Source organism: Aythya fuligula, chromosome 3 (assembly GCF_009819795.1).
Source record: "Aythya fuligula isolate bAytFul2 chromosome 3, bAytFul2.pri, whole genome shotgun sequence".
Classification (NCBI taxonomy): Eukaryota; Metazoa; Chordata; class Aves; order Anseriformes; family Anatidae; genus Aythya; species Aythya fuligula.
In genome coordinates, this window is record NC_045561.1 from 80133241 (window position 1) to 80151779 (window position 18539).

The following is an 18539-nucleotide window of genomic DNA, read 5'->3' on the forward strand; positions in this document are numbered from 1 at the left end:
ATAGACTTTACGTTATATAGCTATAAATAATGCAGCCATGCAGCCATTTTTTTGATTATTGTCATTTGGCTTTTGCTTGTTATCCATCAGGCAGTATGTAGGCAGATATTAGCTTGTCAAACCTGAAAAGCTCACCAAGAGTGAAGAAAACAGAATCATCATGCTTCCTCTCCACAGTCCATGCAAAAAAATTTATGTTGAAAACAAACCTTATTCTTAAGAAATGAAAGGATGTTTGGTGCACAGTGAGAACAGTGAGGTGTTCAGCATTTGAATGAAAGGTCTCAAGCTGTAATATGAAAAGCCTGGTACCAATGGAGTGCTCCAGGGATTTTTCAGCAATGTTTCCAATTAGGGCTGGTTCTTGTTATCTGTAAAGTGCTGTATATTGTTTGTAACTCAGCTGGAAGCCTGTCAGGTTCTTTTCACAACTTGTAAAAACTGGTGATTGGAAAGATGAGCTTGCAATGTTTTCTATACCCAGTCCACTCTGTAATGATCTGTTTTCTTCTGCATCTTTTTTATTGCAGTCATGCTCTCCAGGATTTTATAGGCTTCCAACCTCACATGCAGGAAGGACACCTGGTCAGTCCTTAGGTGCCTGTGTTGTGTGTCAATGTCATGGACACAGTACTATGTGTGACCCTGAAACATCAATTTGTCAGGTATTACATTTCTGAATTTGTGCACTAGGTTAAACTTAATGTAAAATTCATAAGCTGTGTAGCTGGACCAAATTAAAATAAAGGATGTTATTTAAATCCAATTTTACATAAATTGCTCTCAAAGTTAATGGACCAAAAGAAGCAAACTGTCTACTATTAAAGTTTTCCATTCTGGTTTTCTGGGGTTAAGATTATACAGTACTTTTTTGCCTCTGAATTCCTATTTGTATAAAAAGAGAAATTAAAACCTGCAAACTAAAGGTGCACACATCTTGTAATAAACATAATGCAGCTCTTAAGGGCAGTAATACACATAACCTAATACAGTAAGACTGATTTTTTATCGATTATTTCAGCTGCTTCAGTGGCTGGAAAAGAGAAGGGTAGGAGGGATGAATGGGTTAAAAAATTCCTTAGGATTCATCTTGCTAGCTACAGGCCTTCATTCTTTCACTGTGTAAAGCCCATATGTAACACAGCATGCCTTTGATAGATGCTTAAAGCAAGCAGTCCCACTGTGAATCGTATCAGGCAGAAAAAAAAATATGAATCTCAATTCATTTGAATCCCTGAGGTTGGGAACAAAATGTTGTCTGCTTTCTTGTAATTATCAAATACAGCTTTCATTCTGGCTCCTTCCTCTGCAGGATTGTCAGCACAATACAGCTGGTCCCCACTGTGAGAGATGTGCACTGGGATTTTACGGCATTGTCCGAGGCTCTCCAGAGGACTGTCAGCCTTGTGCTTGTCCCCTGTCCATTTCCAGCAACAAGTAAGCAAGAAAACTCACAACAAAGAGTTTACCTTTCCAGCAAACAACCATTTCAGTTTGGGCTTACTGTGTCCTCTTTCAGATGGCTACAGGAGGACTGTATCACGCAGAGCCATATTAAAAAGTTTTGTATCTACTTCTGCTAATTGATCTTCCTTTAAAAGTCAAAAATTGCTCCCTTGCTAATTTGTGATGAATAAATTAGTAAGTGGTAGAAAATGCAATACTCAACAGATAATGAATATGTGTTATAAAGGTATTCTCACAAATGAAGCTAGAGAAGAACTCAAATACAATATGGCCACAAGGGAGCTGTAAAAAGTCTTATGCTCATATATTATGTTGGTATAAATGTATTACAGTGCCTTTCTTGCTCCGCTGTGGAATTTATTGATTCCTTATTTAATGTTACATGAGTTTTAGGCAATTTGTGAAAGATAGAATAATTTAAAAGCAATATAGTTATTGCAGCATAAATTTTGTTGGTTGCTTTATGCTAATGAGCCTTTCTATGATGTCTCTGCATGTGTTCCCAACAGATGATACTTTAGCACTTGAGATTTGAGTTGTTTTGCTGGGAAGTTCTAAATGGTATTTGGAATCATACCATAGTACTGCTCTAAAAAGGGTTGTGTTTCAGGATTGTTCTCTTGAAAGGTTGGAAGTGTTCCTTAAAATCATTTTGTCTGTGTTTTGTCTGACCTTTAGGATGTTATAGGGAGTATTTCAGCCAGTATATCTAAGATGTTTTCTCTTCTCTCTTCTTTATCGTATCATTTTGAAGTGGTTTTTGAAGGACAGCATTCCTTTTACAAACAACAGGAGCTAAACACTTTGCGATCTTCTATCCAAAGCAAGTGTTTTTAAGAGAACTTGCAAACCTCATAAATACCAAGCTGAGAACAGCCAAAACAATTATAAAAATAGATTAAAGAAGTATCCTTTATCTCAGAAAATTAGAAAGTGGTCTAAAATGGGCAGATTTAGATTAGACATAAGGAAGAAATTCTTTACTCTGAGGGTAGTGAGGCCCTGGCACAGGCTGCCAAGAGAAGCTGTGGATGCCCCATCCCTGGAAGTGTTCAAGGCCAGTCTGGATGGAGCTTTGGGCAACCTGGTCATGAGGAAGGTGTCTCTGCCCATGGCAGAGGGGTTGAAACTAGATGGTCTTTTAAAGTCCCTTCCAACCCAAACCGTGTTATGATGCTGTGATACTATGACTACAGATTTTTCTGATTTTTTTTTTAATTTTTTTTTTCTTTCACAAGCATGTTTTCTGTTATGGCTTAGTTATTCATTCTATTTGCTGATATCAACAAAGGACATTCAAATTGCTAAGAATATGATCAACCATGCTTCTCAGCTTTGCAGATTAGCCAATACACAGGAAAACACTTTGTTGCTAACTAGCAGCAGGAAGTGCTGAAAATACCTCTTAATCCTTTTTTTTTTTTTTTTTCCTCTGGGATTTAAGAACCTTTGTTTGCCCAGAAATGCAGGTGGCAGATTGGAAAATGAGGAGGACTATCCACCTCGGTGATTGTGGGACTCAGCTACAAGAATTTAGATTTATTCTCAAATTTGTGCTCCAGAAATCATTTCATTATTTTGTTTAAAAGCTAACTTAAAACACAAGAAATTGGTGTTTCTGAAATGTTCTACGGTTGAGAAATGTGTGGACTCCAACCAGTGTGTGTGTCCTGGGTGAGCACCCAAACCACTGAGCTGCCTCAGGAAGGGAGGAGAGCGAGCAAAGCATCTGCTCCACCGTCTGCACAAGAGTATGTTTACAGGGCCTTTTATAAAGCCTCTTGTAAAGAGGCTTTTTTGCTTAAAAGCCCTTGTAGGAGATAGATTAATAACATTCTGAGCTTAGTAGATACAGTTAATCATGGGATAGTCATCCAGTTTCTTCACACTTGTCAGGAAAAGATACAGATCTGAACGTGTCCAGAAACAGAACTGCTAATTTTTTTAGGGCTTGATTCAGATGTCTCTAGACATGAGGGATGGGCTTACTACCTCTGTAGCAGTAGCCATCAACAATTTATGTGCCTGTAGAATCAGTGAAGTGGGACAGAAAACTTAAGAAAACTATGCAACTCGCCTATAACAGCAGGAAACCACCATTGCGGAGGGGGAAGAGGAAGAGGTGTTTTGCATGTGTATACCTGTCTGTACATCTCCATATTTCCACATCTGATAGAAGATTCCTGAACAGTTGGCTTAGACTACATGCCTAACTAGGTGGGATAGGCCCATTCCATAAAGCTGTATTATTAGGTGGAAAATGAAGGTGTCTGTGGTGGTTTTACCCAGACCCAGTACAGTGTCACATGTTGGATTTCTGTGCGCCGTGCAGCTTAGTGAAAACTCTTTGAGATCCTACTCAGGAAAAAAAATCAAACTACACGCAAGTATTGTATGGTAGTTGAATAATCATAACCTGCATGAAACGTAGATAGCTAATGAGTCATCTCATTAGTTTCTTATGTCATGACTGACATGATACTATTTATGAATGTGTGGTGCAATTATTTTAATTTATGACCTTTCACAGAACTCCATTAAGGTTTTAGGTTTTATATAATGTTTTATATTTCTGTACAGTCAGCCGTCAGCTTCATACATGATGAGCTGAAAAAAAAAATCAGAAGGAATGAATTGTTTCTGGGAGTGGGAATCTATTGTAATGGAGCTGAAAATTTGTTAGATAATGAATTTGTGAGTAGTAGATCAATTTGTTTACATTTTTTTTGCAAAGGTATAATTTTATTACTCATTCAATCACTATCGATTTAATGCATTATAAGCAAGATAGAGTAGGATGCTGACTGTACTGTGCCAGGAAGGAGCTTTGGGCTCACCACTAGCTACCTCTGTGCTTTTCTAGCTCTTATTCCACAAATATCTGAATGATTTTTACATATGCATATTCAGTTGTGTTTATTTTCATCTCCTAGCACTTTTTTTGTTGTTGTAACAGCTTGTGCAGGCACTTTATGTGCTAATAAAGCATGCTACTTCCCACTGTTCCCATAGGTACACACTGAACTCACCAGTTATTCACATACATCATGACTTAGTAGAAATAATCCACTGTCATCTTTGATTAAAATATAACCGCTTCCTGATCATGAATATAGCTTTAAGGTTAGTTAGTCTGTAGGCAGTCTTTTCTCTTCCTTTTATTCAAAGTAATATTAAAACTGACTGGAAGGACTGGATGTCTGCTAGTTCAGTTTCTTAACCATGTCTCTCACATCATTTCCATTACTTCCTTTTCTTGATCACTGAGAGCACCATTCAGTCACACGGGCCTACAAGATGGGCATTGTTGACTTGCTCGTCTCATTGGATCCTACTCTTGTTGGCTCTGCCCTTCTAGAATTTGTCTAAATTCTGCCAGTATCACAGCAAGATGATTGCAGAATTCTTGATTAAAAAAAAAAAAAAGTCTCCCATGGGTGTTTATGAGCAGATATGAAACTGCTGCCATTTGCTTTAAAGTATAGAGCTTACCATGTACCCTTCTGCCCAGTTGACTAGAGTGATGATGCAATAGAGCACAAAAAGCTATTTTCTATTTTTATTATTATTATTATTATTATTTGCTTTTGTTTTAGTTTCAGCCCTTCTTGTGTTGTGGAAGGACCTAGTGATTACCGGTGTACTCAATGCCCACATGGATATGAAGGCCAGTACTGTGAAAGGTAGGATAAATGAAAAAGGAAGGAAGAGAAAGGGGGGAAACACATGAAGGAGAGCAATGTTCCTCAATGCTATAAGTGTATGTTTACTAATATTTAAATACATTCCTTTGGATAAGTTATTTACTTTCTATATGTGGTTCAAAGTCAGCTGCAATAGGCCATTCCTACACACACATGCTGTAAATTAATAGTGAGTATTATTTATACCACTAATCTTGTCTAAGTTGTACTTTCTTTTTGGTTTTGTCTTGTTTATCCCTCGGTCTCAGAATTTGAAACAAAAAACATTACATTTACCAAAAATTAGATACCATATTTATAGTGTGACTTGATGTCATTCTTACCCTATGTTCAAGTGATTACGATGTCCGCATGGGCACTGACTGTGAAAAACATTTACATGTAAACATATTAATAACAAAACTGCAAATTAATAACCCAAAATATAACTGGTGTCCCATCCATAGTGAGACTGGGATTAAGATGATCTCAATCTGCAAGTGACTACTAAGACTTCACTTCTAATGCAAAATAAAAGTGGCTAGTGGTGAGAGAAAAAAAAAAAAGAAAAAAAAAAAAAAGGTCTTTTAAGCAAACATAGGTAATGTAGGAACTTTTGTGTCAGTGTAACAGAAATTTAACTGAAGTCACTTTTTTGTACTCTTTCTGTCTGGACTGTTCCATGTCCTGGTTATGAGATTATGCCCATTATCATTTTGTTGGACAGTTTGCAGCATTTTCTCCATCTTTAAATGCATAACAAGTTGTAAACCACCAAAGTATTTTTTTTTCAGTGGTTCATAAATGGATATACCTATACTTTTTTTTACAGTCTTGCCATTCATTGCATTCATTATAGTACACCTTGCTTCTCAGTTGGCCAAATGTGTTTTTTATTTGTGATGTCTAGATGTTCTCCTGGCTACACGGGAAACCCACAAACTCTAGGAGGCTCCTGCCAAGAATGTGAGTGTGATCAGTATGGTTCCCTGCCTGTTCCCTGTGACCCTGTCACTGGACAGTGCACTTGCAAGCCTGGATTCACAGGGTGGAAGTGTGATGGCTGTGAACACCGGCATGCGCGTGATGGCATGAAATGCATTTGTACGTATACTAATGTAATATTGGAGAATTTCTGTTTGTTTGTCATATTTCTGCTTTTACAGTGGTCAGTTGTGGTGTGGCTTCCTTTGAAAATACTAGTTGAGTTTCTGACTACTTTGGCATTCTGATCTATTTTTTTCACAAGCCTTGAGATGTTTGGAAAACTCTCAGTACTTTTTTTTACATGCTTACTGAAAACTGACAACAAAACTTTGAAGGATTATGAAGGATTATTTTATTTTATTTTATTTTATTTTTTTGGGGGGGAGGGAAGAGGGAAGGAGTGTTGAAGTTTGTAGTCTTCCTAAATGTTGGCACTGCTGTTGTGACAGATTAAATGTTTTATATTAGTGATTTCCTTTTAGTGTTGTCCTAAGTGTTTTAACCAGCAGTTGCAATGCTATTAGTCATGAGCCATACAGAGAAACTGAAAAGTTTTTGCCAAGGTTTGCTTGGTCATGTTAGTTCAACAACCATTTGTATTTATATTAATTTACAATATGTAATGAATTACAGTACGGTTTGTCCAGGAACAAAGAACATATTTTCTTCAAAAAGCAAAAACTAACAGCCAATTCATCCTAAAATATCAGATTGCATTTTACAGTACTAGTATCTTTGTCCTACCTGTGGTTTTGCTGTGTGGTGAGTGTCTTGTCTTTTATTATTGTTTGGATTTTTTTTTCCATTGGATATTATAGTGTGTGTTTTGAGCACACAATCTCATTTCCTGTGATATTGTATACTTATGTCTTATTAAATATATCAGGTAGCAAAACCTTTCCAGAACACTTAGTAAATCCTAACTGAAATATAAGGTGTTTTCCTTTCCACTCCTCTCCTTCATCTCCTCAACCTGAGTAGGAAGTAATTTGTGATTGCTTCTTTTTTTTTTTTCTTTTTTCTTTTCTCTTTTTTTTTTTTTTTTTTTTCCTCAAGGCCATCATTGTGTACTTTAAAATATAACACAGATCCAGATCCACTAAGCTATACTATACTTTTATTCTGTGCATCTTTGAACATATTGAGAGGGAACAATTAACTAGTTTTAATGTTTTATCTGATTTTTATCTGCTATAGAACTTCAATTGATTTTTTTTTTCCATTTTATTGGGGTTTTGGCCTGTGAGAGGTGCCTGTAACATCAAGGCATATACCTTGATGTGGTATATACCTTTCAAGGCATATACCATATCATAAAATGATATCTTTTTTCTTTTTTTTTTTTTTTTCAACAGAAAGCAGTCAGTCTTTACCTAAATACCCAGAGATTTGAGAGGTCCACATTTCTCTTAATATTAAAATCAACTAGTAAACTAGTACAGCTCAGCTCAAGCAAATTGCAAACAATTTACAAATTGGAAAAACAGAAAGAAAAAAACAACAACAACAACAAAAAACAAGAAGTGCTAAAAAATAGCTGAAGGTATCACGTCACTCAAGAGTTAAATGTGTGGCTTTTTTGAGTGGATACTCAAAAAAGTGGATACTCAAAAAAGCCACACATTTAACTCTTGAGCAAGAAGACAGGAAGACTTTGAATCTGGGGCTACAGAGCACAGAACATGTTTTCACTTAACTTAATGGTTGTGATCAGCTCTCCCATAGTGATTGCGTCTGAGCAGAACTAGGCTTCTAAATGGGTCTACCAAATTTAGTGCTCACATTAGTCCCGATTCAGAGGTACAACTCTTCTTTGAAAATGAATAGAGAAATTACTGGGAATATCTACGTTTACACTTTTCCATATTATTAGTAATATAGAAAGCATCAGTTCGTTGATGAAAAGCTTAGAGTACTTAAGGAAAAAAACTTCCAGGGTCCTTCAGTGTGATGCAGTTTAGGACTTAATACTGAACTATCATATATCTTTATTTCAAACTACAGCAAAATGAATGCAAATAGAGTAAGTAGCTACTTTCCTGAAATAACTACACTTTCAATTCTATTTCATGGCTTATTTGTCAAGAAGTGTAATCATGAGTTAAGTCCATAGCTGTCACAGCTACAACACTTTAAGAGAAGGAAACTGTTTTCTGCAGTGGTATCTAAATGAAAATTACTTAACTTTTTCAGCATCCTGAATATCTGTTAGAGTAATACCAGGACTAGCAAACGTTTTCAGCCTTAGGCACTCCTCAGTTTGTGTTTTGTTGGTTATTGACCTTATCAGCATTCTTAAAACAGACTTTTGGATATCCAGGGTTGCGGAGTTCTTCATTGTACAAAACAGCTTAAGTGCAAGTTTTGATTTATAGTGGTTTTCCAGTTTGTTAATCAGACTGTTTCATTGTGTGGATAATATGGTTAAAAATCTCACTATGAATGGGAAAAGCTGTGTGCGGGCAAATCCAATTTTCCACCTTTGTGCTTTAAAAGCTGTGTCCTGTTATAATTTCAGATTTAACTGCAACATAATCATGTGGTGGTGTTAAAATGTATCTGCACTACCTGTAGCAGCCTTTTTACTTCAACTAGATAACTGATTTTCATCTGAAAAACAATCCTTTGGATTGTTGGCAATAACCAACAAACAATCCTTTGGATTGTTTTTCACAGCAAAAAAACAAGTCATTGTGCTATAGAGAGCCATTAGAAACAGAATCGCAGAATGGTTTGGGTTGGATGAGACCTTAAAGACCATCAAGTGCCAACCCTCCTGCCATGGGCAGGGACACCTCCCACCAGATCATGTTGCCCAAAAGCCCCATCCAACCTGGCCTTGAACACTTCTAGGGATGGGGCACCCACAGCTTCTCTGGGCAACCTCTTCCAGGGTTTCATTGCATCTTTTGAGGAAACACTGAAATTTTCCTACATTACTTGCATAACATTTCTTTGTTCCAATCTGAATTTAATGCAACTGAAGATTAGATCTTGTATAAAACATATTTTTACTTTTATGTATCAACCACTTCCAAAATACTCAGTAAATTATTTTCTGACTAGCTTCAGTTGTAATGAAACCTAAATGGTAATAATAGTAGTGATTAAGTAATTTAATGTGCAGAAAATTAATGCCATATGTAGAATCCTGTTTGCATTCCATATTTCAAATGAACTGTAAGCATGTATCTACTTGTGCTCATTTGCAGAGTTTCATTTCAAATACTGGTGCGATTGCTTTGTAGCTGTCACAAGTGCAAAGAGCCCCAAGTTAGGTAGCAAAATGGTCTAGCTTAATGAAAATACATATAAATACAATCATCAATTTTTGAATAAATGTAGTTGTAAGTAATACAAAACATAGTGTGGTTAAGCTGTATAATGTTATGTTTAATATTTAGGAAAGTGGAAACTGATTTTTGAATATTTAGCGTAGAACAAGCATTTGAATAATGAATTTTTGGCAAATTCTATCAAAGGTCATACTACACAAAATTATATAAAAGCTAAGGAATGCATATTTAAATCCAATTAGAGGGAGAATTTATGCACAATGTTGTAATCTATTATTGTTTAAATATAACATTTAAATTTCCATATATCCCTTATCATAAGTATTCTAAAGGTTTTAGTGCAAAAATTTGCAGTGAAAAGACATAAAAAGACTCAAAGGAGCCAGAATGTTCATTAAAATCTTCTATTTTTGATATAGCTGAAAATCTGAATTACTAAGTTCTTGCTGTTTTTTCTTAACGTGTCATTTTTCAGTTGCTCAGTGCATACAATTTTTCAATACTGTTTTATAACAGTTATATTTTAGAAAACTACAGGTAGAATGGAAAGATAATATATCTTTTAAAAGCCACTGTACAAAGGGGAAGAATTGTTTACTGCTAAATAACAATGGAAAGATAATTATAGGTGAATGGCACAGGCAGAATTTACTGTCCATTATATTCGTAGAACAAAACAGTGTTGTTTTCTCTTATGTGCAATTATAGGATAGAAAGTGATATCCAAAAGGGAGACTTTATTTTAAGAGGTTATGCAAGGGTTTGAGTGGTCTGCTATACATCATAAAAATCCTAAATTTTTGCATTAGTATGGTTAATAACTGGATTATTTCTCCAGCTAAAGTAACCAGATCATCATGTACTCATAATATTCTGCTGATGAAGTCTTCGTTGTAATTTTTGGTCTAAAGTAATCCACTTCTTAGACCTGGTTTCTCTTCTGTATTGAAACAGTCAGTAGTCAATAGAAAAATTAGTAATGGTTGCAAGCTGATTTTAATAATACTGGCAACATCCTTGCTTAATTTCAAATATGACAGAAGTTCTCCCAAATCTTCTCTAACACTTACAGATTTTGATTTTTATCTGTAAGTACAAATGAACTGTCTTCTAAGCAATTGGTGCCAGCTTATGCATCACTGTCATATTTACTGTAATAAATATACCTCAGTGTTCATTCCGATGAAAGTTATCAACAAGCAATTGCTGACTGCCCTATACTCACCACAGGACTGAAGACATTAGTTTTCTTACTTAAGCCCAACAGTTCCAATCTAGAACGCAGGTGAGTTGTATGATGAACAGGGTGTATGTATGATACCTCAGTTCATCTACATACCTAGTATGTTCAGGGAGGCTGAGATCACTGAGCCATGTTTTGCATATGCACACCAGAATTATGTAAACAAGCCAAAGCACCCAGTGCTTTTTCTTTACCCTTTCCAGAGAGCTTTGACCTTAGCCAGATAAAGTGGAAAGGAGCTATAAAGGGGGCTGGATGAAACCTGTAGCAATTGTGCATTTTCTTATATTAGTACTTCTCTGGTGTGTTTTTTGTTATACCCTGTGACATTCCACTTCACTTCAGTTGTAGAGTGTAGTACATAAAATGAAGAACCATAGATTGCAGTGTTGTCAGAACAATGACTGTGCTTGCTACTGTGCAGTGTTCAGGGGAAAAAAAAAAAATCATAGTGAGAACTTCAAGGCTTTATTGTTAAACATATGGCAAGTCAGTACTCACCTTCTGAATGCTTTCAGGGCACTAGTTGTAACTACAATGGGGACTTACAGAAAACTTTGGCTTCGATATTTTGAGCTCAGTTGCAACACAAAGCAGAACCGTTCCTTAGATGCTTCTGTCATAATTTTTTTGTCAAGAAAGAAAAAAAAAAAAAAAAAAAAAAAGAAAAGAAAAGTATTCAGTTTGCTTCTGCTATATGAAATTAAAGAGGAACAGCAATCAATCATGACCTAGTGAGATCAAGCAGTTATTTAATTGTTAGGAATTTTTCCTTAATTCAGTCTTGTGAAAAAAAAAAAAAAAAATTGGACCTTCAGTCATGCTGCAGTCAACAAACTTACATCTTTAAAAAATTTAATCTTCATTATTGGAATAAGGAGAAAATTACACAACCAGACAAAGATGGACAAGATTCTTTTTATACCAGGTCTCAGACACTTAACTATAGTACTTCAAGTAGACTGGTACTTGCAAGGAGAGGGAGTTTTTCCCAGCTGCACCCAGGATAAAGAGAGAGCTTCTATTCACTGGTCCTCACAGAAACAATATTTTCCTTCTAACATAGGCAATAGCTACATGATCACAGTTCTCCCAAATTCAGCATTAGGCAGAGATGCTGTCTTTGTCAGAGGCACATCCTGAAGAATCTGTGAAAATGAGTATGTCCTAGCTCCCACACAGTCCTCAATTCAGCAGGAGCTAGGAGCTTCTTATTTCAAGCCTTCACAGAGTGATCTGGAAAGGATAATGTATGTAACACCAGATCTATGAAGCATTGGCCTAGCTTCTGCTCTGTTGTGTGTCTAACAGGATCTGTGAGCCCACATGGCACAGAGGTAAGTCTTAAACTTCCCGTTGCACTCACAACAGTTCCGTTGTCTGCGTGAGCTCAGTAAAGGACTGATACCCCTACTTGACATGGAAGCTGATAAGATATCAGTTGTTCCCCCTCCCCCCCCCCCCCCCTTTTTTCTTTATTATTATTTGGTGTTTTATTCTTCTTGTTTTGTTTTCATTTAGTTTTGGTTTTGATACATGAGTTCCTGTTGAGTTTAGACCCACATCCCAATGTCTTTTGCTGTTCTCAAGCACTATATAAACCTAACTAGTACTGGTCCATATCAGAACCAGCAAATGTGGCTTTATAAACAACAAAGGTTTGAAATAAACCTGAGGCAGAACTTTAGACCCTGATCTGGAGCTGAATTTGCCTAGATTTTGGAGTGAAGATACATTGATCATGCAACCCCCCTGAAACCAGCAGCAATATCAATGAAGCCAGAACCTTTAACTGCCTACTAGTGCAGTTAATAGGGCAGTTACCCCCTACTAGGGTTTTTGGGGGCTGTTGTTTGTTAACCCCAGTAGACATCTAAGCTCTACCCAGCAGCTCCCCCGCTCTTCCCCCCCCCCTCCACCCCAGTGTGATAGGGAAGAGAATTGGATGGGTAAAACCAAGAAAACACATGGGCTCAGACAGTTTAATAGGTTAGTTTAATAGGCCAAGCAAAACTGCTTGTGCAAGCAGACCAAAGTGAGGAATCCATTTCTAATCAGCATGCAGGTGTTCAGCCATTCCCAGGAAGGCAGGGCTTCATTATACATGACTGTTACTTGGGAAGACAAACAGCATAACTCCAAATGTCTCCCCCTTCTTCCTTCTTTCCTTCAGCTTTTATTGCTGAGCACAATGACACCTGATAAGAAATAACCAGTTGGGGTCAGCTGTTCTGCCTGTGTTTTCCTCCCCAGTTCTTGCCCACCCCTAGCCTCCTTGCTGGGGGGCAGTGAGAGAAACAGAGAAGGACTTGATGCTGTGCAAGCACTGCTCAGCAACAGTTAAAACATGGACATATTGCCAACACTGTTTTGGTCACAAATCCAAAATGCACTACCATGAGATGCCGCAGAGAATACTGCCACTCTGACCCAGCCAAAAAGGAGTACAGGGATGGAAGGAAGGTTTTTTATTATTTAGTTTTAGACTAGTGCCAAAATGGAAAAAAAAAAAAAAATAGGGTAATGGCCAAAAGCTTAATGAGACTAATGAGCGTTCAGTGCTTGTGATGCAACAGGAAACTAACAATGAAGCATCAATAGCTATCATAAGTTCAACCTCACATCAGAGATTTCAGGGTTTCCCTTACATCCTGGAATCATATAATGGTTTTGGTTGGAAGGGACCTTAAAAGACCATCCAGTTCCACCCCCTTGCCATGGGCAGGGACACCTCCCACCAGGCTAGGTTGACCAAAGCCTCATCTAACCTGGCCTTGAATACTTCCAGGGATGGGGCATCCACAGCTTCTCTGGGCAACCTGTTCCAGTGCCTCACCATCCTCTGAGTAAAGAATTTCCTCCTAATGTCTAACCTAAATCTACGGTCTTTTAGTTTATAGCCATTATGTCTTGTCCTATCACTACACTCAGCATGTCTTCATAAGGGAGGTGCTCCAGCCCTCTGATCAGCTTCATGGCCCTCCTCTGGAATTATTCTAATATGTGCATGTCCGTCTTGTGCCGGGGGCCCCAGAACTGAACACAGTACTCCAGGTGGGGTCTCACAAGAGCAGAGCAGAGGGGGGGAATCACCTCACTGGACATGCTTCTTTTGGCGCAGCCAAAAAGAACACAGGTACAGTTGGCTTTCTGGGCTGCAAGCACACATAAAAATAACCTAGTCATTATGCAGATGCAGTGCGTATCTTATGCACTTTAACAATAATAAATGTATTAAAGAAAAATCCTGTTAGATAATCACCCTACCGGAGGAACATATTGTGGCTCTATCACTTAATTCCTTTATTGAACATTATCTTCTCCTTGTAAGATGGAATAAGTCCATAAAATTGCAGTGTCTCTTACTATTTGATCAATTATTTCTTTAAATAACATTTCTTTAGCGTGCAAACTTTGGAGATGCTTCTCACAAGAGGTAAGACAGAATCCTTTACAGGGCTTCCTGTGCATGGGAAAGTGTGGTGAAAATGGAAAACGCAATAATATCCATTATTTGCTTGCTGCAATGTTGTAATATTGACTGCATGATTTGCCTCTTACATGCTTGCAGTGTTGTAATGATCTAAATTTAGTGCTGCATTACTTAATATTAGATACAAATTTATCCTGACAGTTTTATAGATAAAAAACACAGAAAAATTTAGTCTCATAAAATATAATCATGCTCTTGAATTATTTGCCATAGCTCCAGTTCATTTCAGACTGTGTACTGGTGTAGCTTAGTCCTGTCTCATATACTCAGCTGTGGTCCTTGCTTGATATAGCTCCTCTCTTCTACCTGTTTATTTATACTGAATGTTCACAGCACACTTACCAGTTTACTCATTGAGAATACTGCATATCTTCATAAGCTTTCTTTTTTATTTTATTTATTGGTGTGAATTGAGTTTGTCCTTAACACATAACAATTTTTTAGCATTTCATTACCATCTGCTTGGACAATTTTTAGGATAAATAGATTTACTTTGTTTAATAAGTGAAAAGCAATGCATCAGAATAATTAAAAAAAAAAAAAAAAAAAGGCAAAAAAACCTCTTTCGCTCTAAGATCACTTTTTTTTTGCATTCTGCAAAATGGTTATCATGTTACCTACCTCCTTGGCCAGCTACAGAAGAGATGTTCATCATATAAAGCAGTCAGTTTGCTATAAAATTTGCATTTCCTCTGGTTCTCTGGAACTTCTAAAAACAAACAAGAGCTGGGGTGGCATTTATTTATTTATTTCCTGTAGAAACATATAAAGTGGAATGTATCATGCCCACACTTAATGACTACAGAGAAGTTCCAGTTCAGATTATGTAACAAAATACTGAGAAATAGGAGGAAGAGGTCTGCAAATGAAAGCAATGAAAGTGCAAAAGGAAGCCTTAAAATAACAGTATCTAATGTTCTGCACCCACTTTTTACTGTAGTAATCCAGCATATATCTTGTCTCCTTTTTAATCATCACGTGAGTTTCATGGTGTAATAAACTAGTATTCTTTATTCTTCCTTACTCTGTATCTCACTCAGATTTTCACTATATTGAACAGCCAACCTACAGAATAAGAAACAGATAATTGTGACTGAAAACTTTAAAGAACAGAAAAGAATTAATATACATGAACAATAGAATTCAGGGGAAAAAAGCACTTCCCTGTTGAAAATTACTTACCATCTTCTGCAAATAAATACATGTTGTTTGGTGGTTTTTTTAGCCATTGAGCTGCCTAGCAGCATTGAGAGAAATAATTACATACTTGTAAAATTTTAGGTACAACCCTCCATGTCTCTTAACATCACCAGAGAATTTGTTGTTTCACAGTTCACTCTACCTCCTGAGATGTTGCTTTGCTTTGCCAGTCATATGTAGCATCTTTATGCATGGAAACAGGAAGTCATTCCCACAACTGCTTTCTAAAGGATGAAGAATTTTCCTCTTTGTAGCATAAACTGTACAAGACTGAGTTATGAGAATATCTTGTGTTAACAGAAATCAAGGGGGGGATGCAAACTCCTTTTGGCATACATAGCACAAACCAGTATTTTTCATGCTAAAGAGTATTTTCAAGGAAGAGTATTTTCAAGGAAACTTACATGAAAAATATAAGCTGGTTAGTGAAAGGAGGTAGGGAAAAACATTTCTTAAAAGAAAACTATCAGTATTTTTACCTTGACTCTTTCTACTGTCTGCATTACAAATTAAGCATGCTTGGCCATGCTGTTATTGACTGTAAAGTATGCAAATTGTAAGATTTCTAGAGTTCTTCTTATGTTCAAATCCATAAATGTACTGTAGATTTTAAAGTGCTCCTAGAGTTTCCAAATTACCTGTCCACCTTTCTCAGACTTCCTCCAAATTGCTTGTCTAATGTACGATTTTATATGGGCTAGTCTGTAATGGGCAACATTAATTTTTTCCTCTTTTTATGAGGTAAGCTTACCAGTTTTGCTCTTTTTGTTTTATATTTTACTGTCCATTACCAAATCCCAAGCAATAACTTCTTTCCCAGCTGCTGTCTCTACTTCCTATCACACTGTGCTTTTGGGGTACATTATCTGAAATGAGCATTACCTTTCAAACAATTTTAGGTTATTCCATAAAATATTTCTAACTCAAACATATATCTTAAACGTTTATCAGAAATAAATCAGCTTTGCTGTTCTTCCCCCAGCTTGCAATGATGAATGTACAGGACTCCTTCTCAGTGACCTGGATCAGCTAAACCAGATGATCATGAGTGTTAACCTGAGTGGTCCACTGCCTGCTCCATATAAATTGTTGTATGGTTTTGAGAATACAACACAGGAATTAAAGGTAGGTATACATAAGCAAAGATCATGTATTCACATACAATCATGCTCCAGTATAACTGTATTTATCTGTCCAAAAATACAGCCATAAGTGTAGAGAATTGAGAGAAGAATAATTTAAGATTTAATTATTTCAAACTTGTTCTAATTAGTAAATAGCTATTACAATTATTTATTTTGGCTTATTTTAATATGTAAATCTTGCAGCAATAATTCATTTGTGTACACGTATGTAAGCAATTATGCTGTAGGCACATAAAAAGTGATGTTTCATACACATAAAATAGTGTTCATGCTAGTTGTCCAGAAAGCAGATACACATTTTATATGTGATATGTTGCCTAATTTTTGGCTTTCCACTAAGATATGTAAAGCTGTCAAGAGTCCTGAGGAAAATACATTGGATGGATATGACAAAAGGGAATTGCATACAGTAACAAAAAGGAAATTTTTCCTGTTTCTTCTCTACAACAGTTGGAAGCACTGAGATACGGATTTTTACTTTCACTCTCCTCTTCCCCCAACAGCATTTGCTTTCACCTCAGCGTGCTCCAGAGAGACTTCTTCAGCTAGCACAGGAAAATCTGGATACCTTGGTGACAGAAATGGATGAACTACTGACAAGAGTAAGTCTGTGATCACGTTGGGGTCTATGGGCTTGGTTAAAACTGTATAATGATGGAAATATCCTGAATATGAATTAAACATGAATGAATAGATGAATTATAAGATGCAGTTTCAGTATTTGAAATGGCAGCAAGTCCTCTAATAACATATTTTTTGTGGGCCAATACATTGAGATATATTTTCTGTAAAACTTTATAATGTAGGTAAGAGCTCATACAGAGCACCAAAGAATGATCTTATTTGGAAAATCTGAGACTAAAGGAAATAGAGGTCTTGATACAGCATTCATTAGCTTTCTCTTAACATCAGCTAGAGGTTATATTACAAACCCAACAGTAACCAAGCCATGTGATTACCACACAGTTGCTCACATGGCTGGAGTCCTTCTTTGACTGGCTAAGACTTTTGGAAAGCAGGCTCCCTGATTCCCTTCTTTTTCTTCTGAATGTTAATATGGTCTCTCATATGGCTATCTGCTTTCTGCATCAACAACATCATCTCCTCATACTCTGTTTCAAATATTCTGAGTCTGACTGTATCAAGATAGTTCTCATTCTGTTTCTCTTGCAAGATGGTCTTTCACAGTACAGGTAAACTAGCTTCACTCAGTTACTTATTGCCTAGCCAACTCAAGCCCATTGTAGGAATAGTTTTCATGTTTGGAGTCTTGTTTTCCACTTTTCTTGTTTTCCATTTTTAGGTTATCTTCTGTGCTGTCTGGTTTCTTCAGGAGCTGTAGAGGAAATGGTAGCCTAGGTTGATGCACTAATTTTAAGGAAATTTTATAGCAAGCTAGTGAATGTCTCTGGTTTAGCAAATAACTTGTCATTAAGAGTCAACGAATGAAGTAATTCAAATGAGAATAATATTTAAAGGGAGAATTCAAATATTGCAGTGTGTGTTTATTGTGCATTATATAATTCATTTATGAAGAAAGCGATAGGTTTTTGGATTTCAATCGATGTGCGATTTACTCTTTTTGTTATGAAAGTTTTATTTCAGTATAGACCTTTATTTGGTCAGAAAGACATCGTCTAAGAAAATAATATAAATTGCGCCACCTAGTGGACAAAAAGTAGGGCAATGGACCAGCCACGATAAAAACACAGCTGTCCCAAAGGCATTAATGTAACAGACTAGCAAAACTCATGTTCATAAGTAGGTGCTTCCCTGCATTAAAATAATGAAACAAGCAAAACACTGATTACTGTATACACCTGAGAGAATTTACCTATCCCCCCTGTAGTTTTAGCATCCTGTCTTAAAATTGTTCATGCCTTGCAGAACCAAAATTCTCAAAGAAATTGGTTTGTTTATGTGCATTATATTCAATTTTGAAGAACTCCATGAAACCTTGAGAGGATAAGAAAACATCTGTATTGTATGTATATATGCACGCTCATATGTGTATGTATACATACC

General features: G+C 36.5%; 1 protein-coding gene across 1 annotated transcript in view; it reads left to right on the forward strand.

The window, feature by feature from the left end:
- The window catches only part of LAMA2 (laminin subunit alpha 2), a 356269-nt gene that overhangs the window by 245847 nt on the left and 91883 nt on the right, over positions 1-18539 (forward strand). Inside the window, 6 exon segments of the mRNA XM_032185008.1 lie at positions 531-665; positions 1313-1437; positions 5064-5150; positions 6061-6254; positions 16352-16494; positions 17018-17116. Of these exon segments, the coding sequence (XP_032040899.1) occupies positions 531-665; positions 1313-1437; positions 5064-5150; positions 6061-6254; positions 16352-16494; positions 17018-17116 (783 nt within the window).